Source organism: Erinaceus europaeus, chromosome 9, assembly GCF_950295315.1.
Source record: "Erinaceus europaeus chromosome 9, mEriEur2.1, whole genome shotgun sequence".
Taxonomy (NCBI): Eukaryota; Metazoa; Chordata; class Mammalia; order Eulipotyphla; family Erinaceidae; genus Erinaceus; species Erinaceus europaeus.
Window position 1 is genome coordinate 7,517,934 of NC_080170.1, and position 23,658 is coordinate 7,541,591.

A 23,658-nucleotide genomic window follows, 5' to 3' on the forward strand; every position below is an offset into this window, starting at 1 on the left:
AGCTTCAGGAGTGGTTAAGCAGTGCTGCAAGTCTCTCTCTCTCTCTCTCTCTCTCTCTCTAGATTTATCTGTCTCTATCTACAATGATTTTTTTTAATTTAAAAGAAAAAAAAGATACCAACACCTGTGCTCCATCAGAGTCTCTCTCAGATTGATTTATTTAAAAAAAACACTTTATTTTGGGAGTCGGGCGGTAGCGCAGCGGGTTAAGCGCAGGTGGCGCAAAGCGCAAGGACCAGCGAAAGGATCCCATTTCTAGCCCCCGGCTCCCCACCTGCAGGGGAGTCGCTTCACAAGCGGTGAAGCAGGTCTGCAGGTGTCTGTCTCTCTTTCTCTCCCCCTCTGTCTTCCCTTCCTCTCTCCATTTCTCTCTGTCCTATCCAACAACGACGACATCATCAACAACAACAATAACAACTACAATAAGAATAAAAAAAAACAAGGACAACAAAAGGGAAAATAAATAGATTTTTTAAAAATCTTTATAAAAAAAACCCCACTTTATTTTAATGAGAGAGACAGACCAGAGAACTACTCAGTTCTGGTTTACAGTGGTGCTGGGGACTTAACTTGGTACTCTGGAGCCTTAAGCATCAAATTCTTTTTACAGAACCATTATGCTGTCTCCCCAGCCCTGAGACTTATTTTCATGACAGACAGACGCCCCAGAGCCCTGCTCTGCTCTGGCTCGTGGTGGTGTTGGGGATTGAACCTGGGGCCTCGGCGTGCAAGGCTGCTGCACCATCTCCCCAGACTGGAAGAAGCAAAATGGGGGAGCAGGTGCCTCCTGCAGCCCCTCCCCCTTCTCCCCCCTCCGGCTGCAGTTTGTGTCAGAGGAAGAGGAGGTGACCCTCCGGGCCCACCCCCACCCCCACCCCCGTGTCATGCAGGAGCACGTCCAGATGGGGGCCTCACCCAGCCGGATGTCGCCCTCCAGGGTCATGAGCACGTTGCCGGCCTTGAGGTCGCGATGTATGACACGTTTGCTGTGCAGGAAGTGCAGGGCCTCCAACATCTGGCGACACACCACCTGGATCTGTGGCTCCGTCAGGCCTCGGTCCAGCTCTGCAGACAGATGGATGGACGGACGGACGGTGGAGGCTCAGCCGGCACAGGGCCTGTGGGAGCCACCCCTGAGCACCTAGGAGCCCAGGCTCCTGTGCCGGCACCGTGCCCCCTCTTTGTGCAGAGCAGACAGGGCTCAGAGAGGGCAAGCTGTCTGCTGGAGGTCGCACAGGAGCAAAGAAAGGCACAGGGCTGAGCCCCAAATCAGACCGGCCTGCTTCAGGCCTCCTCACAGCCCCTGTGCTGGGAAGTGGAGGGAGGAGTGATGAGGGCAGAGAGAAAGCCCCTGAGGGGTCAGGATCAGGAGTTCATCAGAGGAGATTACTGGGTCACGAAAAGAGAAAAATAAGGGGACCGGGCATTGGCACACCCTGTTAAGCACGTTACCATGCTCAAGGACCTGGGTCAAACCCCGGCTCCCCACCTGCAGGGGAGACCCTTCACAAGCAGTGAAGCAGGTCTGCAGGTGTCTGTCTTCCTCTCTCCCTCTCTGTCTCCCATTTTCCTCTCAATTTCTCTCTGTCCTATCCAATAACACAGAGAAAGAAGAAAAAGGGGGAAATGACCGCTGGGAGTGGTAGATACATATTGCTAGCATTGAGCCCCAGCGATAACCCTGGTGGCAATAAAAGAATAAAATAAAATAAAATAAAATAAACTTAAAAGAGAGAGAGAGAGAGAGAATCAGACCATCTCTCTGGCACGTGCAATGCCAGGGACTGAACTCAGAACTTCTTTTGCGTGAGAGCCGAGGGCCCACTGCTAGCCTGACAGATAGACCAGATTCTTGCATGGTGAATGCGTTTACATCCCGCAAAGCTGCTGGATGCGTTTGCTGGGTTTAGTGTTGTCTGTCGTTGTAGAGGCAGCGGTTCGGTTTCCTGTGTATGACGCCACGTGTGCTCATAGCCAGGCTTCCCCTTCCTTTCCTGTGGCTGAGCTGCTGGAGTGAGGCCTCGAGGGTGGGCCTCTCTGGAGGGTGGCAGACACGGGGTCCGAGCACCATCATGGGCGCGAGAGTTAGTGGAAAAATCATGTTTGGGGGGGGGGGGCTGGGCGTTGGTGCACACGGTTAAGCACACATAGTACTAAGTGCAAGGACCCGCGCAAGGATCCGGGTTCGAACCCCCGCTCCCCACCTGCAGGGGGAAAGCTTCCCGAGTGGTGAAGCAGGGCTGCAGGTGTCTGTCATTCTCTCTCTCTCCCTCTGTCTTCCCCTCCTCTCTCAATCTCTGTCCTACCCAATAAAATGGGAAAAAAAAAAAAAAGGCCACCAGGAGCAGTGGATTGGCAGTACTGGTGAGCCACAGTGGTAACCCTGGAGGCAAGAAAGAAAAAACATGTCTGTCCCCTTTTTTGTCCTCGCAGATCAAGCTGCAAGGACATGCTGCCACCCCTCCGTGCGCTCACTCCACAGGCAGGGCCCCCCCACTTCTCCACTTCTCCAGGAATCCCCTTAAGCACCTCACTTTCACCTCCTCCCAAGAGAACTACGGGTGAGGAGGCCTCAGACCAGAGTCCTGGCTGGCCAGGCAGGTGTTCAGTAAGTGTCCTGCCTTCCCTGAGCTGAGTCCAGACGGAGCTTCTAGGCTGGGCAGAGTGAGGGGTGTAGGTCTGGGGTGTGGACCCCAGAGCAGGCAGGGGACCTGGGAGGACTCACCCAGCATGATGGCGTCCACAGCTCCCCCGGGGCAGAACTCAATCATGATCTGCAGAAAATACAAGGCCCCAAGGGCGTGAGCAGCGGCCACCCCAGTGGAGACCCCAGGAGGAAACCCCAAGGGGATCCCAGGCAGAGCCCCCCAGATGAGGACCTCAAGAGGATACCCCAGAAGATCCCAGGAGGAGAGGCCAGGAGATGGCCCCAGGATGGGACTCCAAAGGAAAGCCGGCATAGACCCCACGTGCAGACGCTAGCAGATGCCTTCAATGCAGGAGGTCCTGGGTTCAAGTCCTGGCACTACCAGGGGGCATGGTGGATGGAACCTGAAGTGGGGGGCTCCAGACATGCTGGGACAGTCCATTCGTCTCTGTCTGTCCCTCCCTCCCCATCTCCCTCTTGTCTCTGACATAAGAAACAGGAAGCCCGGAGTCGGGCGGTAGCGCAGTGGATTAAGCGCACGTGGTGCAAAGGGCAAGGACCCGCAGTTCGAGCCCCTGGCTCCCCGCTTCACAGGTGGTGAAGCAGGTCTGCAGGTGTCTGTCTTTCTTTCCCCCTCTCTCCATTTCTCTCTGCCCTATCCAATGACAGCAACAACAATAATAACTACAATAAAACAAGGGCAACAAAAGGGAAAATAAATAAATAAATACTTAAGAAACAGGAAGCCAGAGAGGGCAAAAGCATGGACATCAGGCATGCAGACATCCTGGGTTCACCCTCAGGCCACGGAAAACAGCCCAACCCCCTCAGGCCCCAGGCCTTAGGAGATCACAGGGGACCAGAAAGGACAGTGTGAGTATTGTCCAGTTACCAAAGGAGAGAATTGCCTCTCTCCACTCGCTCGCTCGCCCATTCATTTCACCACCCACCAACCACCCAGGCCTGTTCCCGAGGCCAGGGACAGACATGACCCTGAAACACACACGCGCAGTCATTCTGTGCTGGCACTCCCGTGGAGTGGATCTAGCCAGGGGGTAAGTCTCCGATCCTCTCTCACCAGTCCTAGTGACCAAGTGAACAGAAAGGAGGTTTCAGGGAGTACTCTGGTATGAACACTCGTTTTATTTGGGGGTGGGTACAGGTTTATATATAGAGTTAAACAAAGAACATTTTTCACATGTCAGAAATGACAGGTTTCTTAAAGGTCAGCTTGCCCCTATGGCAGGGGGCTGGTATGACAAGAATTGATCTTTGATATCAATAAATGTCAATGGCCTGAATTCACCTATTAAAAGACACAGAGTAGGAAGATGGATCAGAAAACACAACCCAACAATATGCTGTCTACAGGAAACTCACCTAACGCAACAAGACAAACACAGACTTAAAGTGAAAGGATGGAAAACTATCATACAAGCCAATGGCCCACAAAAAAGGGCAGGAGCAGCTATTCTCATATCTGATATGATAGACTTTAAAATAGATAAGATTTAAAAAGATAGGAATGGACACTACTTAATGCTCAGAGGATCAGTCAATCAAGAGGACTTAACAACTATTAACATCTAAGCACCCAGTGAGAAGCCATCTAAATACATCAAACTTCTACTGAAAGAGCTACAGCAATATATTAACAGGAACACAATCATAGTAGGGGACTGCAACACCCCACTCTCTCAACTTGACAGACCATCCAGGCAGAAAATCAATAAAGACATAAGGGAGCTAAATGAAGAGATAGATAGACTAGAACCATTGGACATTTTCAGAGTCATTCATCCCAAGAAACTGGAATACACATTTTACTCAAATCCACATGGGTCATTCTCAAGGATAGACCATATGTTAGGCCACAAAGACAGCATCAGCCAATTCAAGAGCACTGAAATCATCCCAAGCATCTTCTCAGACCACAGTGGAATTAAACTAACACTTCACAATCAACAAAAGATTAGTAATAGTCCCAAAATGTGGAAGCTCAACAGTACACTTCTTAACAACCTCTGGGTCAAAGAGGAAATCAAGGAAGAAATTGAAATGTTTCGAGAATTCAATGAAAATGAAGACACAAGCTATCAAAATATTTGGGACACAGCTAAGGCAGTACTGAGAGGGAAGAGCATAGCTATACAAGCACACATTAGGAAACAAGAAAAAGCACAAATAAACAGCCTGATTGCACATCTTAAAGACCTAGAAGAAGAACAACAAAGGAACCCTAAAGCAACCAGAAGCACAGAAATCACTAAAGTTAGGGCAGAAATAAATAACATTGAAAATAAGAAAACCATACAAAAGATCAACGAAAGTAAATGTTGGTTCTTCAAAAGAGTGAACAAAATCGACAAACCTTTAGCCAGACTCACAAAACAAAAAAGGGTGAAGACCCAAATAAATCGGATAGTAAATGAAAGAGGAGATATCACAACAGACACCGCAGAAATTCAACATATCATGCGAGGCTTCTATGAACAACTATATGCTACCAAGCTAGAGAACCTGGAAGAAATGGATGATTTCCTAGATACCTACCAACTTCCAAAACTAAGTAAAGAGGAAGTGGATAACATGAACAGGCCCATTACAGCCAATGAAATTGAAACAGTTATCAAAAATCTCCCCAAAAATGAAAGTCCTGGACCAGATGGTTTTACAAATGAATTCTACAAAACCTTCAAAGAAGAACTAATATTTCTACTTTTAAAAGTCTTCCAGAAGATTGAAGACACTGGAATACTCCCTGCCAGCTTCTATGAAGCCAACATCACCCTGATACCAAAAGCAGACAGGGACACAACCAAAAAAGAAAACTACAGACCAATTATCTCTGATGAACATAGATGCGAAAATATTGAACAAAATTCTAGCCAACCAGATACAGCAGTATATCAAAAAGACTGTTCATCATGACCAAGTGGGGTTTATCCATGGCATGCAAGGTTGGTTTAACATACGTATATCAATCAATGTGATCCACCACATCAACAAAAGCAAGACCAAAAATCACATGGTCATATCAATAGATGCAGAGAAAGCCTTTGACAAAATACAACATCCCTTTATGATCAAAACACTACAAAAAATGGGAATAGATGGAAAATTCCTGAAGATAGTGAAGTCTATATATAGCAAACCTACAGCCAACATCATACTCAATGGTGAAAAACTGGAATCCACTCAGATCAGGTACTAGACAGGGCTGCCCACTATCACCATTACTATTCAACATAGTGTTGGAAGTTCCTGCCATAGCAATCAGGCAGGAGCAAGGAATTAAAGGGATACAGACTGGAAGAGAAGAAGTCAAACTCTCCTTATTTGCAGATGACATGATAGTATACATGGAAAAACCTAAAGATTACAGAAGCCAGACCTTCTACCTTCTGCAACCCTCAATGACCCTGGGTCCATGCTCCCAGAGGGCTAGAGAATGGGAAAGCTACCATGGGAGGGGGTGGGTTATGGGGATTGGGTGGTGGGAATTGTGTGGAGTTGTACCCCTCCTACCTTATGTTTTTGTTCACTAATCCTTTCTTAAATAAAAAATTAAAAAAAAAAGAAAGAAAGAAAAACCTAAGGAATCCAGCAAGAAGCTTTTGGAAATCATCAGGCAATACAGTAAGGTGTCAGGCTATAAAATTAACATTCAAAAGTCAGTGGCATTCCTCTATGCAAACACTAAGTTAGAAGAAGATGAAATCCAGAAATCAGTTCCTTTTACTATAGCAACAAAAACAATAAAATATCTAGGAGTAAATCTAACCAAGGAAGTGAAAGACTTGTATACTGAAAATTATGAGTCACTACTCAAAGAAATTGAAAAAGAAACAAAGAAGTGGAAAGATATTCCATGTTCATGGGTTGGAAGAATTAACATCATCAAAATGAATATATTACCCAGAGCCATCTACAAATTTAATGCTATCCCAATGAAGATCCCAAGCACATTTTTTAGGAGAATAGAAAAAAACGCTACAAATGTTTATCTGGAACCAGAAAAGACCTAAAATTGCCAAAACAATCTTGAGAAAAAAGAACAGAACCGGAGGCATCACACTCCCAAGATCTCAAACTATATTATAGGGCCGCTGTCATCAAAACTGCTTGGTACTGGAACATGAATAGACACAGACCAGTGGAATAGAATTGAGAGCCCAGAAATGAGGCCCCACACCTATGGACATCTAATCTTTGACAAAGGGGCCCAGACTATTCAATGGGGAAAGCAGAGTCTCTTCAACAAATGGTGTTGGAAACAATGGGTTGAAACATGCAGAAGAATGAAACTGAATCACTGTATTTCACCAAATACAAAAGTAAATTCCAAGTGGTTCAAGGACTTGGATGCTAGACCACAAACTATGAGATACTTAGAGGAAAATATTGGCAGAACTCTTTTCTGCATAAATTTTAAAGACATTTTCAATGAAACAAATCCAATTACAAAGAAGACTAAGGCAAGCATAAACCTATGGGACTACATCAAATTTAAAAGCTTCTTCACAGCAAAAGAAACCACTACCCAAACCAAGAGACCCCTCACAGAATGGGAGAAGATCTTTACATGCCATACATCAGATAAGAGGCTAATAACTAAAATATATAAAGATCTTGCCAAACTCAACAACAAGACAACAAATAACCCCATCCAAAAATGGGGGGAGGACATGGACAGAATATTCACCACAGAAGAGATCCAAAAGGCCGAGAAACACATGAAAAAATGCTCCAAGTCTCTGATTGTCAGAGAAATGCAAATAAAGACAACGAGATACCACTTCACTCCTGTGAGAATGTCATACATCAGAAAAGGTAACAGCAGCAACAAATGCTGGAGAGGGTGTGGGGTCAAAGGAACCCTCCTGCACTGCTGGTGGGAACGTAAATTGGTCCAACCTCTGTGGAGAACAGTCTGGAGAACTCTCAGAAGGCTAGAAATGGACCTACCCCATGACCCTGCAATTCCTCTCCTGGGGATATATCCTAAGGAACCCAACACACCCATCCAAAAAGATCTGTGTACACATATGTTCTTGGCAGCACAATTTGTAATAGCCAAAACCTGGAAGCAACCCAGGTGTCCAACAACAGATGAGTGGCTGAGCAAGTTGTGGTCTATATACACAATGGAATACTACTCAGCTGTAAAAAATGGTGACTTCTCCGTTTTCAGCCGATCTTGGATGGATGTTGTTAAAATTCGGCGGCTCTTGCTGGCCTGGCTAGCTTCACGGGTGGGTAACAGAGACACGGAGACAACAGCTGGGCAGGGAAGCTGTATTTCTTTATTCAGGAACAACGACTAAACCAAACTAATCACCAAACAGAACTCTGCTGTCTCTTTGCGGCGGCGCAAGCACTCTCTCTCTGCAACTCTGGAACTCAGGAACCCTCTCTTACTGTCGAACTCTGGAAAACTCTTACTCTGGAACCCTGAAACTCTCGAACTCAGGAACTCTCGCACTCTCGAACTCAGGAACTCAGGAACTCTCGAACTCAAGAACTCAGGAAAAATTTTAACAACAGATGGACCTTGAAAAAATCATGTTGAGTGAAATAAGTCAGAAACAGAAGGATGAATATGGGATGATCTCACTCTCAGGCAGAAGTTGAAAAACAAGATCAGAAAAGAAAACACAAGTAGAACCTGAAATGGAATTGGTGTATCGCACCAAAGTGAAAGACTCTGGGGTGGGTGGGTGGGGAGAATACAGGTCCAAGAAGGATTCAGAGGACCTAGTGGGGGTTGTATTGTTATATGGGAAACTGGGGAATGTTATACATGTACAAACTACTGTACTTACTGTTGAATGTAAAACATTAATTCCCCAATTAAAAAAAAAAGGAAAATAAATATTTTTAAGAAGTTTAAAAAAGGGAGTCAGGCGGTAGCACAGCAGGTTAAGCGCAGGCGGCACAAAGTGCAAGGACCGGCGTAAGGATCACTGTTTGGGCCCCCAGCTCCCCATCTGCAGGGGAGTCGCTTCACAGGCGGTGAAGCAGGTCTGCAGGTGTCTGTCATTCTCTCCCCCTCTCTGTCTTCCCCTTCTCTCCCCATTTCTCTCTGTCCTATCCAACAATGACAACAACAATAATAACTACAACAATAAAACAACAAGGGCAACAAAAGGAAATAAAAAAGTTTTTTTTTAAAAAGAAGTAGTAACAGGTGTAGATGTGACTTGGAAAGAAAGTGAAGGCAGGGCCATAGGAAAGAAAAGGGGTGGGGGGGAAATGATAGAACCGGCCCATATCTGCGACCTGGGGAGAACCATTGCTGTTTCCAGTGGAGGGGATTGGGACATGGAGCTCTGGTGGTGGGGACCGTATGGAATTATGCTCCTATTATCTTACAATTTGGTAAATCAATATTAAGTCACTAATAAGAATAAATTAATAAAAGGAAGAGGTCTAAAGACTGGAGTTTGAGTTCTGGTGGTGTCTCTTCACTGGCCTGTGACCTGGCAGAAACATGCCCTGTGAGTCCCCGCGGGAGCGCCCGGCAGGAAAGCCTGGGTCTGGCAGTGGCTCCCGGCTCCCATCCAAAGCCAGCCTCCTGGAACTCGCTAGACGCAGGGTCAGAGAGAGAGAGAGACGCGGCCGAGAGGGCCCAGCAGTCCCTGCATCTTTGAGGGAAGCTGTCCCTTGCACAAGCTCCCCGCAGCCCTTCCTCCCCCCACCCCCTCTCCGGGATGATGGCGAGGGGTGTCACCTGGCCACCCCTGACTTGCTTCCTCTTCTGCAAACTCAGAGAGCTGGGGGCCAGAACTTCCTTTTTACTGGTTTTGTTTGTTTCGTTTTGTTGTCTTGACTGCCAGGAAGCCCTGAGCTTTGGTTTTATTCCCGCGGACTTGGGGTGCTATGCCTCTCACAACTGCTACACGAACCCTAGTGGTCGCGTTCTCAGGAAAGGACTGCCCCGTGCCCTGCCCTTCACAAGGCCAGGACTTTCTGGAAACAGTTTCCGCAGCACCCACGAGGCCACCTCCCCGGTGATACTCCCTTCATCTCCTGCTAGATACCACGAAATTTCCACACGTGACAAAACAGGGTTTGTTTTTTTTTTCCACTTGGGGGGGTATCAGGTGACCACCATCCCCTGCTACAGGAAAGAATTCAGGGTAGGACTCTCCACCACTTGCTCGCTTCCAAGATCACAAGGAGGCACTAAGGCCTCAGCTCAGAATCAGACTCGGCCCCTAAGCTGACTTCCTCCCCAGCCTGCTGATGACACATTCACACTTTCTTTCTTTCTTCTTCTTCTTCTTTTTTTTTTTTTTTAATATTTATTTATTCCCTTTTGTTGGTCTTGTTGTTTTTTACTGTTGTAGTTATTATTATTGTTATTGATGTCATTGTTGTTGGATAGGACAGAGAGAAATGGAGAGAGGAGGGGAAGACAGAGAGGGGGAGAGAAAGACAGACACCTGCAGACCTGCTTCACCACCTGTGAAGCGACTCCCCTGCAGGTGGGGAGCCGGGGGCTCGAACCGGGATCCTTGCGCTTGGCGCCACGTGCACTTAACCCGCTGCGCTACTGCCCGACTCCCTTCTTGCCTTCGTTTAGATCTCCTCATTTCATGTTGTATTTATGTTAAGTAGACAGAAATTGAGAGGGGAGGAGTGATAGAAAGAGAGGGGCCAGGTGGTGGCACGGCTGGTTAAGTGCACACATCACAGAGTGCAAGGACCCAGGTTCAAGCCCCTGGTCCCCACTTGCAAGGGGAAAATTTCACAAGGGGTGAAGCAGGGCTGCGGGTGTCTCTCTCCCTCTGTCTCTATCCAACAATAAATAAATTTAAACAGAGGGAAAAAAGAGACAGCTGGAGCCCTGCCTCACCACTCAGGAAGCTGCCCCTCCCCGCAGGTGAGAAGCAGGGGCTGGAACCGGGATCCTCACACACCGCGATGACGTGTGCGCTCACCCAGGTATGCCGCCGCCCAGCCCCATCTACTTGTTTATCAGCCAGAGTATCACTCCGGCACTTGTACCAGGGACTGAACTCGGGGCCTCGTGCCTGCAGATCCAGAGCCACCCACTGCACTGCCTTCCGGGTGGCGAGAGTCCCCCTTTATTTCCTATTCTGAGAGCAAGAACGAGGGACAGACACCAAAGCCGGGCTCCATCCTCCACAGGACGCTGTCTGCAGCTGTCCTGGTGCCTCTCCACAGTCGCCACACGCGGAGCCGCACGTCTTCCCGCAGGGGATGTGTTGGTGCCAAAGCTCCACGTCACATGAGCCCATCAGGTCCCCTCCTGCAGGACAGGGAGGGCCAAGCACAGACACACCCCGGACTGTCCAAAGGCATTGGTGGCTTGCTCCAGGTGCCTGAGTTTACTGTTCCCCTGGAGAGAGAGAGAGAGAGAGAGAGAGAGAGACGGAGACAAGGCCTGGCCAGTGGGCAGCAGCTGCCTCTCTGGCCAGGGGCCAGGGGCATGGAGGCCTGTGTCTGCTGCCCTGTGCCCAGGCAAAGCAGCTGTTGCCCGCTGTCTGGCCACACCCCCTCTGCCTTCACTCACTCACTCACGGGCTGCTCTGGCGCTCCCTGGCCCCGTTGGTGACAGCTCAGCAGGACTGACCCCTTCCAGCCCAGCCTGCTGGAGCTGCCCTGGATCTGCTCACTCAGGAGCAAGGACTCAGCATCACACCCCTGGGGCCAGTAGGGCCAAGACTCGGGGGGCCCCTTCTCAGGGTCAGCTGTGCATCTGAGGCCCTGGGTTTGAGCGTGGGCACCACACACTATGGAGGTACACTCTGCCCTTCTCCCCCCCAAAACCCTAAATGTGTATATATATTTATATAAATAATGTTTTTTTAAAAATGTATTTATTTATTCCCTTTTGTTGCCCTTGTTTTATTGTTGTATTTATTATTGTTGTTACTGATGTCGGCATTCTTGGATAGGACAGAGAGAAATGAAGAGAGATGGGGAAGAGATAAGACACCTGCAGACCTGCTTCACCACTTGTGAATCGACCCCCCCTCCCCCGCAGGTGGGGAGCCGGGGGCTCGAACTGGGATCCTTACGCCGGTCCTTGCACTTTGCGCCACGTGCGCTTAACCTGCTGCGCTACCGCCCGACTCCCTGTTGTTTTTTATTGTCTCCAGAGTTCCCGGTGGAGCTCAGTTCTGGCATTATGAATCCATTGCTCCTGGCAGCCATTTTTTTCCACTTTGGGGGGTAGGACAGAAAGAAATTGAGAGAGGACGGGGGGAGAGAGCAAGACCCTTGCAGCCCTGCTTCAGCACTGGTGAAGCTTCCCTCCTGCAGGTGGGGAGCCAGGGGCTTGAACCTGGGTCCTGTACATGGTAATGAGTGCACTCAACCAGGTGTGCCACTGCCCAGCTCCCAAAGAAAGGTTTAAAAAAATATTTATTTTTATTTTTTTAAAAATATTTTATTTATTGGGGAGTCGGGCTGTAGCGCAGCGGGTTAAGCGCAGGTGGCGCAAAGCACAAGGACCGGCATAAGGATCCCGGTTCGAGCCCCTGGCTCCCCACCTGCAGGGGAGTCGCTTCACAGGCGGTGAAGCAGGTCTGCAGGTGTCTATCTTTCTCTCCTCCTCTCTGTCTTCCCCTCCTCTCTCCATTTCTCTCTGTCCTATCCAACAACAACAACAATAATAACTACAACAATAAAACAACATGGGCAACAAAAGGGAATAAATAAAAAAAATTATTTATTAGTGAGAAAGGAGGAGAGAAAGAGGAAGAACCAGACGTCACTCTGGTACATGTGCTTCCAGGGACTGAACTCAGGACCTCATGCTTGAGAGTCCAATGCTTTATCCACTGTGCTACCTCCCGGACCACTTTTTTATTTTTATTTATCTCTTTATTGGGGAATTAATGTTTTACATTCGACAGTAAATACAACAGTTCGCACGTGCATAACATTTCCCAGTTTTCCATATAACAATACCACCCCTACTAGGTCCCCTGTCATCCTTCCACTTTAATTTTTACCAGAGCACTACTCAGCTCTGGTTCATGGTGGTGTGGGAGACTGAACCTGGGACACTGGAGCCTCAGACACAAGAGTCTCTTGGCATAACTGTTATGCTATCTACCCCCATCCAATATCTTACTGGAGACAGAGAGACTGAGAAGGAAGCAGAGCTAAGAGGGAGAAGACACCCGCAGCCCAGCTCTGCCCCACCCCTGCAGGCTTGAGAAGCCTGAGTCTGAGCCCCAGCACCTACGGCCAAGGGGGAGTTCCCATGTGCAGCAGTGCTGTGGGGTCTCTGTGCCCCCTCTCTTGTTGTTTTTCTCTTTCCAAGATTGGAAAGAAGAAAAAAAAATAAAATAAATCTGCTCTTTAAACACAGCCCCACGGGGTAACCCCAGGGCCTCGGGCTACACGATAATGCTGGACACCTGCCGAGGCCCAGCCGCTCACGACTTTTCTAGAAGAGACAGACGTGGAGCAGTAGGTAAGGCTCTGGGCATTCCAGCATGAGGTCCTGGGTCCGAGCCCCAGCACTGCACGTGCCAGAATGATGCTCCCGTCCTCTCTCTTCCCCACTGTCTCATTAAGGGGTAACTCTTTGAGAGAGCACAGACAATACCCCGCCATTCATGGAGCTCCCAGATGGTATCAGATCCCCGGGCCTCACACACAGCAGGGTGTGTACTCTACCAGGCGGACCATCTCCCAACCCCCAAAGTTCATTCCTTCCCAGAGTTGGGGACCAAGCTCATGACCAGAGTCTGTGGAATGAATGAATGAATGAATGAATGAACGAACGAATGTGACGCTGGAGTGGCATCAAAACGCCCAGCAATTTTTTATATTTATTTTCCCTTTTGTTGCTCTTGCTGTTCTATTGTTGTAGTTATTATTATTGTTATTGATGTCATTGTTTTTGGATTGGACAGAGAGAAATGGAGAGAGGAGGGGAAGACAGAGAGGAGGAGAGAAAGACAGACACCTGCAGACCTGCTTCACCACCTGTGAAGCGACTTCCCTGCAGGTGGGGAGCCGGGGGCTCGAACCGGGATCCTTACACCGGTCCTTGTACTTTGTGACACGTGCGCTTAACCCGCTGCGCTACTGTCCAACTTCCAAAACTCCCAGAAATTAGGGCAAAGCCACCAAGAGGAGCTGAACACAGCTGCCCACCAGCTCTGGGTCTGACGGCCTCCCACTGGATATAAAGGATGAAAGTCAGCCTGGGGTTAGTGACCCCCCCACACACACACACCAGGCACGGTCACGGATGGGGAAGCTGAGGCTGGGGAGGGGCTGGGGGCTGGGCAGGGTGAGCTTGAAGCCACTTGGCTCACAAGTGACAGCTTCAGAATTTAAAGCCGGGACGTCTGACTCCAGGTACAAGCAGCTGAGTGTGTGCCCAGAGCAGCCCCTCTCCTGAGGCTCCGTGTGTGTGTGTGTGTGTGTGTGTGTGTGGTGGGGGTTGGGGGTGGCAGCCACCCCACCATGTGGGAGACTGGGGCTCTGGCTACTCAACAGAGACCACCAATGCCTCCCCTGCCCCGAGTCAGTCCCAAACGGAGCCCAGCTTCCTGGCAGCTAGTCCCCGGATGCAGGGACAGGCCACCTCCAAGAGTAGCCAGCCACCCCCACACCCGGCCGCCCACCATATTCACAGCCAGCCTGAAGGAACCCCCTCCCTGACCGCAGAGGGAGGACCATCTGGGGCACAGGGTGACCTCGGGGAGTGGAGGATATCATTCCAAAGCTCAGAGGCGGAATCTCCAAGCCTGTCTGGAACATTCTATAGCCCCTTGGCCAAGGTCGTCACCGTACAGGGGCAGGGAATGAGACAGAGGCCCCCGAGTCCAATCGGGGCCTCTGTGATGGATTTTGGTGGGCCTGGCCCCTCACTCTGATGTCACGGGTCAGGAGTACTGGCTCCAGGGCCCATGTCCTCTGTCCCCCGAGTTTGAGGAGGGCCCCCGGGTAGCTCACTGGGCCTGAGTGTCGCCCGCTCCCCTGCAAAGTGGGGGCCACACACTCCCACCCTGAGGCTCCCGGCCAGAGCATCAGTGTCACCACCTCTCCTCCCTCAGGAAATGCCAGGGCTGGGTTCTGGGGCAGGAGGCAAAGGAGGCCAAGGGCCTGGCAGGTGACACTGCAGGGGAAACCTGGGCACACGCGGCAAGTGTCAGGACCGCGGAGTCACCTCGTGCCTGTGCTGACAGCAGGAATGCAGGCAAACCGGGGCGGCCCAGCCCGGATGCCCTCAGCTTCGGGCTCCACCCCTCCCGGCCCCGGGGGACTGTGGCGTCACCGCTGTGACCAGAGAGAAGCGGGGACCCCGCCAACTCTGCAGCACTCGTCTGTGGGAGGTGGTCTCCCCAGGAGCAGGGGACAATGACCCAGCCTGGGAGCAGAGCTCAGGGGACACCTGAGGAGCTGCGGGGTGGGAGAAGGTTCTGGAAGCAGGATCATCTGCCTTGGAGATCAGCTGAGAGCCCCAGGCAGCCTCCCCCCAAAGGCTAAGGAGAGAGGGTCTCAGCCCCCTCTCCCCCGCCCCCCAGACCAAGGAGCAGGCACTCAGAGCCACAGGAAGCTTGAGGACAGCTCAGACCCCGCCCCCCGCTCCCCGCACAAGGCCCCAGAAACAGAGGGTCACCCAGCCTGTCCACCCCAGATCCAAGCCCTCGGGTCTCCCAGCCCCACCCCTGCCACCAGCCACAGTCACAGGGGTGTCACCACTGTCGCCTCCCACCGCTCTGGAGTTCTGACCAGATAGGCCATCTGCCAGCAACCACATGTGGCCTCTGAACCCTGGGCCACAGGCCGCAGAAACCTTGGCCGGACACTCATGGTCACGGGGACACCCTGCACGTGACCCGGGGCCTGCACTTTCTCTGCGGTCACTGCAGAGGCAGACACCCCAAGAGCAGTCGGGGTTCAGGAGGCTGACCCCGACAGTCCAGTCTCCGAGTCCTGGCCAAACGTCCCTGAGGCCTGGCAGCCAGGGGCAGGGGTCGCAGCTGTCACCCTCCTCTGGGGACTTGGTACCCCAGACTCTCTCCTGCTTAGTTTTGACCGGACATGAGGCCTCCTTCCTCCCCACTCTGCCTCCAGAAATAGTGGCAACCAGAAGGCTCCCCACACCCACAGTCCCCACAGTGTTACCCCTAGGGCCACGGCAGGAGTCCCCAGGCGCCCGGCGGTGAGTAGGGACAAGATAGCAGAACACAGGATGGAATACTACGCAGCTCTGACAAAGGTGAGATTTCTCTGTTTTTTTATCCAATCAAATAAAAATAAAATTTAGAAGTTTTTTTAAAAAAGAAGAATAAAAGTGGAGGAGACATTGCTCCTAGCTTAAACCAGCTGCTGTTTTCCAGGAACTTGGCTGGGGCAAGGGGTTGTGAGAATGTTGAGTGCATATCTCATGGGCACAAGTGCACATGGTCCTGAATTTGAGCCCTGGAGCCACAGGGGAGCACCCTGGATGGCACTGGGGAATGCTCCACGGATGGTAGGGCTATGCTCTGCTGTCTCTCCCCTCTGAGTGTGGAGAATTAAAGACAGGGCCAGGGAGGCTGTTGGGAAACATGGCCAAATCTGGGGGGTTGTCACAGAGCCGGGCACCTCCACCCCACTCCCAGACCAGGCCATCTTGTCCCCTGCCCGATTCTCTCGGCCAGGAGTGGCAGGCCTCCAGGAAGCGAGACTGGGGTTTCTGCTCAGATCCAGGCGTTTTCTGAAAAAGCGAGTCACCTGTCAGGAGTGTCAGCTCCTGCAGAGGGAACAGCCCTGAGTCTGCAGTCATCCCGTCCAGTTCACACCCCAGGGCGCCCACAAGGTTCCAGACTTCCAGGCAGGTGGGGAAGGTATGGGCAGACAGCCTGCTGCCAACCTCAGCTCACCTGGGGGGCTGGGCAGGGGCTCCACAGGCAGACTGCAGGCCTCCCCACATGCCCCTCGGGCAGAACCAGGGGGCCTCTGTCTAAATTGAAAGGCCAGGCTCAGAGGGACAACTCAGCCTCAGAACGCATGAGGTTGGTCTGCCCGAGCCCGTCAGGCTGCAGGTTTAAGTCCTGGGATCACCATGGGCCAGAGCTGGCTCTCACCCCCACCCCTCTCTGATCAAAAGAAACAAAGAGGGGCCAGGAGGTGGCACAGCTGGTTAAGCACACGTTGTATGAAGTGCAAGGACATGTGCAAGGATCTGGGTTCGAGCCCCGGGCTCCTCACCAGTAGCTGGGGAAGTTTCACGAAGTGTGAAGCAGGTCTGTAGGTGTCCCTCTCCCCCTTTCTATCTCCCCCTCCTCTTTCAATTTCTCTCTGTCCCATCCAATAAAATGGAAAAAAAATGGCCTCCAGGAGCAGTGGATTCATAGTGCCGGCACCGAGCCCCCGCGATAACCCTGGAGGCACAAGGAATAAAGAAACAAGAAAGAAGAAACAAGAGAAGAAAGAAAGAATGATGAAGCCGCCCTCTGGAGCAGTGGCGTCACACATCACACAAGAGCTCCTGGAGCCACATTAAACAATAACAACGACAACAATAATAGTACTGATGATGATGATGATGCTGTTGGAACATCCTAAAGGTGTGGCTGCCGCCTGAGTGACACACAAGTGCAGGCCGAGGGTTCCGGATGGACACTCTGCCCTGGGTGTGAAGACTGGGCGTAGGGGGGTGCATTTCTCCAGAGTGACCTTCATGCTGACCTCACGCCGGCAGTCGTGGCTCTGATATAGTGGGTTTAATCACACGGGACCAGGCGGTGGCGCACCTGGTTAAGCGCACGCGTCACAGTGCACAAGGATCTAGGTTCAAGCCCCTGGTCCCCACTCGTGTCTCTCTGTCTCGATCACCCTTCTCCTCTCAATGTCTGTTTCTATCCAGTAATCAATAAATACTAAATAATAATTTCATGAAATCACACTATGGGGGCTGAGAGGTGGCTCACTCAGGGGTGTGCACAATTTTACCATGTGTGCGGACCTGGGTTTGAGCCCCCAGTCACCACATGCCAGGGAGAAGCTTCATGAGGGGTGAAGTAGGCAGGGCTGGGGTGTCTCTCCCTCTGTCTCTGTTTTTCTCTCCCCACTCTGTCGCTCACCCTCTATGTGGGGGTGTGTTGGGGAGTCATTGAATCCACTGGGAGAAGTGGAATCATGTAGGCATGAAGCCTCAGCAGCAGAAAGATAGAAGGATAAATCTAAAAAAAATTCCTATTATCTAAATCAATTTCGTGACTGTCTTTTTAGGACTTAGATCTTGGCTCACTGCATTTTGCTCCTGCAGAAGAGAACTTGTCTACGATATTCAGGATTGTTCCAAAAAAAAAAAAAAGCAGCACAACTTGCTATTCAAAAGCAGAAGTGGTTGGCAGAGGCCATTAGAAGGTCTTTGCTAAGTGACCCATTCTGGGAACAGAAGGGCTGACTTCATCCAACGGTGGGGTGCTGGGGGGAGGTGTCTGCAGCTGGCCTCCGCCCTGTCCGGGGTTGAGGCTGTCCCCGGCCCAGGAAAAGGAGTGTGTGGGGTTGGAGGGGACACAGACCAAGGCCCAGCCCGGTCTGAGTGACGCCTCGGACCCGGGACTGGCTGTGTTGAAACATCCACGTGGGAATTTCTGGTTCCTGGAGCAACCGGAGGGGCCTGGGTGTGACCCCCACACTGAGGGAACCCCACCCTCAGCCTTGCAGCTGGGAACAGACACTCTCCCCCTCACTCTCGGGGTTCCGCTGCTCCAGGCTTCTCCACCAAACTCCCATCTGCACCCGGCTTCCACGCTCCTTCCTTTCCTGACCAAACCATATTCCCTGGCTGATGCTGACTGAGAGCCCCTGGACGCTTGGTGACTTTAGTCTTTGTCCTTCAGGCACAGAACGGCTGGGGGAGGGGGCGGCTTAAAATTAGAGGACATTTGTCAAGTGAGGTTCAGTTCCTGGCACCCCGAGACCACACAGAGACACAGGAGACCATCACAAAGGATGGAACAGTGCTCTGGTCTCTCTCTCTCTCACACACACACACACACACACACACACACACACACACACACACACGCACGCACGTACGCACGAGTACTGGTTGTTTGAAGGTTCTCAGCAGGGGTCTGCACCCTGCATTTCTCACCGTGTCGCTGGGCAGCCCTGGGGGTCCAAACCCCTGGCCTCACACTCAGGCCACTCACACACCCAAGTCACCATCACACCTCCCCGCCACCCTGTGGGAAGTCTTTCCCCCCCCCCGTGACCCCATTTCTGCACCCTGTTCCGGGACCTCCTTCCTAGACTTTGCCAAGGCTGGGACCCCAGATCCCCCCACGCCCAGGCGTGGGCAGCAGGGTGGCTGAGCACGGTCTGTCCCCGGCCTCGGGCCTTGGCTGAGAAAGGAACAGCCTCGAGTGGCAACTTAATTCTGGTCTACCTGTTTCACACCATGTGGCTGGGTGAAAGCCCGGCGGCAGCCTGTCCTCGTCTCTGTTCTCTGTCAGAAGGGACAGACCTACAACAGGGTGGACGGGAACCGGGTTGGGTTTATTCACCAGTGACTCTGGGTGGCCACCTTGGCAAGAAACTCAGGAAGGTTTTAATTCTTTCAGGGTCGTTCTCAGACGAGGACAAAAACTGGAAGCTGGCAGGTCACAGAGCCAAAGAAATGAAGGAAGCACTGGGAACGCCCCCAGCCTGGGGGGACAGGGTGGGACGGGACAGGCAAAGCGGGTAGAAGGATTTATGGAGAAGCAGGGGAGAGGAGGAGGCAGGTCTTGCCCTGCTGGCGTGGGGGGAGGGGGCATTCTTAGCCCAGATTAAAGAACAAGAAAGGGATATAAAGTATCGGGGGTGGGGCGGGATGGGGAGCTCACCTCTGAAAAAGAAAACACTGGGGGGGGGGGGCAGGAAAAGTCTAGAGAGACATTTCCAAGTGATGTCAGTGGTACAGGAACTGAGAGCAGGTATGGCACCAAGGAAGCTCCCCAGCTGTAGCCTCTCCCTCTCTCTCTAGCTAAAAATAAAAAGGACAGGATGGCATTATTCTTGGTTTTTCTCTGTATATTCTTTTTTTTGTTTGTTTGTTTCCAGGGTTATTGCTGGGCTCGGTGTCTGCATCATGAATCCACCGCTCCTGGAGGCCATTTTTGCCCCCCTTTGTTGTCCTGGCTGGTTTTTTTCTCTTTGTAATCGTTGTTTCAGTGATTATTATTGTTGCTATTGCTGTCGTTGTTGTTGGATAGGACAGAGAGAAATCAAGGGAGGAGGGGAAGACAGAGAGGGGGAGAGAAAGACAGACACCTGCAGACCTGTTTCACCGCCTGTGAAGCGACCCCCTGCAGGTGGGGAGCCGGGGGCTCGAACCAGGATCCTTAAGCCGGTCCTTGCGCTTTGTGCCGCGTGCGCTTAACCCCCTGCGCTACCGCCCGACTCCCAAGACTCTATTTTTTTATTAATTTTAATTAGAGAGACAGAGAGACACCAGAGCCTCACTCAGCTCTAGTTTATGGTGGTGCTGGGGACTAGACCTCGGCTCTCAGAACCTCAGGCCTCAAAGTCTTTTTTGCTTTACCACTGTGCTATCTCCCCAGCCTGTGTGTGTTCATCTTTCTCTAACGATCATGCACGTAACATTAAAATTCTCTGTGACTTTCTTCCCTCTTCCTTCTCTTCCCTTTTTTTTTTTTTTTTTTAAACCAGAGCACTGCTCTTGGGCCCTAGTTTAAGGTGATGCGGGAGACTGAACCTGGGACTTGGGAGCCTCAAGCATGAGAACCTTTTCGCATAACCATTATGCTATCTCCCTTCCCTGACTTTTTTTTTTTTCCCCAGAGCACGGCTCAGCTCTGCCTAATGGGGGTGGTGGTGAGGGACTGGACCTGAGAACTTGGAGCCTTAAGCATGACGGTCTCTTAACCATTATGCTATCTACCCTTGCCCTCCGACTTTCTTCTTCTAAAGACTGATTTTAAGGGGGCCAGGTAGTGGCACACCTGGTTAAGTGCACATATCACAGTGCGCTAGGACCCCAGTTCACGCCCCTGGTCCCCCACCTGCAGGGCGAAAGCTTCACGAGTGGTGAGTCAGGGCTGCAGGTGTCTCTCTGACTCTCTACCTATCACCTCCTCCTCAATTTATCTCTGTCTCTACCCAGTAATAAAGACTGATTGTCATGCGAGAGGTGGGGGACAGTGGACAGAGACCTCAGCGCAGCTCAGCTCTGGCAGAAGGTGGTGCTGGGGATTGAACCTGGGGCCTCTGGAAGGCATGTCTGGTGCTCTAACGACTAGCTGTCTCTCTCGGGTGCTAAATTTCGAGGAAAAAAAAAAAAACAGGACACATAGAGGCTCAGCTGCCTCAGCCGTGGCTGTGTGACCTGAGTGGGGACATGGCCCCTCTAGGCTATAGTCCCCCCCTCTGGGGTGGGGATCCCCTCACTCCCTGCGCTGCAGCCAGTACTGCAGCCAATACAACATCGTGTGTCTGTTTTGTGAGTCAGGGATTGATAACATTTGCAACCTTGACCCTTGTGGGCAACCTTCTTCATGGTGACAGACATCAGGGGACTGGAGCTTCTCCCAGCTCTGTGACACCTTCCATGTGGTGGCAGGACCCAAACCCAGGGTGCACGGCAAGGCGGGTCCCCCAGCCAGCAAGCTCCCTCCGGCCCTCTTCCTTTGCATGATATAAACAGCCCTTTAGATGCGACAGTGGTGTCTAAACTCTCTGTTTCCTTAGGCAGCAGGCTCCTCCTTTCTGCTTTTTAGAGGTTGATTTGATTTTTAAAATTTTATTTATGTATTTATTTATTGGATGAAGAGAGAGAAATTGAAAGGGAGGGGGGAGGTAAAGAGGGAGGGGGGGAGAGAAAGACACACCTGCAGCCCTGCTTCACCACTCGTGAACCTTTCCCCTGCAGGTGGGGAGCAGGGGCTTGAACTCGGGGCCTCATGCACTGTCATGCGAGTGTTTAACCAGGTGCGCCACCGCCTGGTCCCCTGGTTAAATGATTTGACAACAGAGAAGCCAAGGTGAAGGCCCGGGGGCGGCGCACCTGGTGGGGCGCACACATCACTATGCAGGAGGGCCTGCAGGAGGGAAGCTTCATGAGCAGTGAAGCAGCGCTTCAAGTATATGTCTGTCTGTCTGTCTGTCTGTATCTCCTCCTTTCCTCTCAATTGCTCTATGTCTATACAGTAAATAAAAACAAAACTGAAAATGAAAGAGGCGGATGGGGAGGCAGCATCATGGTTCTGCCAAAAGACTCTACTGCCTGAGGCTCCAAAGACCCCAGGTTCAATCCCCAGCACCACCATGAAAAAACAGAGCTGGGAGTTGGGCTCTAGCACAGCAGGTTAAGCGCAGGTGGCGTAAGGATCCCGGTTCGAGCCTCTGGCTCCCCACCTGCAGGGGACTCGAGCCGCTTCACAGGCGGTGAAGCAGGTCTGCAGGTGTCTGTCTTTCTCTCCCCCTCTGTCTTCTTCTCCTCTCTCCATTTCTCTCTGTCCTATCTAACAACAACGACATCAATAACAACAACAAGGGCAACAAAAGGAAAATAATTATTTTAATATTTAGAGCTAAGCAGACCTCTGGTAAAAAATAAATAAATAAATAAACAAACAAACAGGGGGCCAGGCAGTGGCGCACCTGGTTAAGTGCACACACTACAATACAGTATATAAGGGCCCAGGTTCAAGCCCCTGGTCCCCACCTACAGGGAGGAAGCTTTGCCAGTGGTGAAGCAGGGCTGCAGGTATCTCTCCGTCTCTCTCCTTCTCTATCCCCCCCCTCTGTTCTCAATTTCTCTCTGTCTCTATCCACTAATAATTAAATAAATAATAAATAAAAAAGGGAGGCCAGGGCACCAGCCCCCCGGGGCCTCCCACGGGCCAGCCGTGCGCTCTGCCCACTGAGACTCCTCGCTTTCAAACACAAGCCGTCTCCCCAGCAAATGCCTGCAGCTCTGCTCCTAAAAGCCAGTCACACAGCACCAGTGAAGACCACCACCACCCTACACCCCCCACCCCACGTTCACTCCGTCACCCTCATGCTCCCCACAAGCCTCCCCGTGTGTAACTATGACACACCCAAGACTCCCGGCAGACCCCACTAAGGGCTAAGGACTCATGACGTTGCAGGGCGTCTGGGAATAGGGACACGCCGCCCTGGGTCTGAGCCCCCAGCTGGGAGAGGTGTTGGGAGACTCGGGGAGAGGTGCCGGGGAGCCAGCTTAGCCTGTGAGCCCCAGAGGCCGCAGGTTCGGTCCCCGAAGCCACCTTGTGCCTGAGGGGGAGCTCTCACTCACATGACGCCCCGACCAGCCTCAGGAGGCTCCGGTGTGAAGCTGCTGTGTGGCCCTGCCGCCCCCCCCAGCCCCGTGCCCCCCGCGCTCACCCACAGCTTCCAGTCGTAGTAGTAGGCGCCCAGCAGCTGGACGATGTAGGGGTGCTGGCAGGTGGCCAGGATGTCGATCTCCACCATGTAGTCCTCCAGCTCCTCCTCACTCTTGGTCTCGATGACCTTGGCGGCCGCCAGCGCCCCCGTCTCCTTGTTCCTGGCCTGCAAATCAAGTCCGGGGGTCAGCGGGGGCGGCCACTCACTGGCCAGCAGGAGAGACAGAGGCCAGAGCTTGACGTGGGACTATGCCAGGCCTGTGCTCCCAGGCTGAGCTGGGCAGAGTGCGGGCAGTGATGCCTATTGCCACCAGGGCACACGCACCCAACCAGCAGACAGACAGAGACACACACCCAGACCTGGGCAGACAGACTTCTGGGGAGTCAGGAAACCCACCTGCATCAGCAAGAGCAGGAGAGGACCCACATGTCTTATTTAAAAAGTGGGGGGACGGGAGGTAGCAAACCCAGTTAAGCACACACAGTACTAAGCACAAGGATCCAGGTTCAAGCCCCTGGCTCCCCACCTGCAGGGGAGATTTTCACAAGCAGTGGAGCAAGTGTGCAGCTCTCTCCCTCCCCGTACCTCCCTCTCCCCTCTCAATTTCTCTGTCCTATCAAATTAAAAAAATGGAGTATAAAAAGGGAAAAATGGCCATTTGG

The 23,658-nt window shown here is 51.7% G+C and overlaps 1 protein-coding gene across 3 annotated transcripts in view; it reads right to left on the bottom strand.

Annotated features, from left to right (window-relative positions):
- STK10 (serine/threonine kinase 10) overlaps positions 1–23,658 on the bottom strand; it is a 538,544-nt gene that overhangs the window by 499,159 nt on the left and 15,727 nt on the right. For 2 of the 3 annotated variants that reach the window (XM_060197153.1, XM_060197152.1), the window contains exons 2-4: positions 22,997–23,161; positions 2,726–2,774; positions 916–1,065 (exon numbers count right to left, since the gene is read on the bottom strand). In XM_060197153.1, the coding sequence (XP_060053136.1) occupies positions 916–1,065; positions 2,726–2,774; positions 22,997–23,161 (364 nt within the window). Of the gene's footprint in view, positions 1–915; positions 1,119–2,725; positions 2,775–22,996; positions 23,162–23,658 lie in introns of those variants that run through there. The other variant, XM_060197154.1, reaches the window with a different exon arrangement.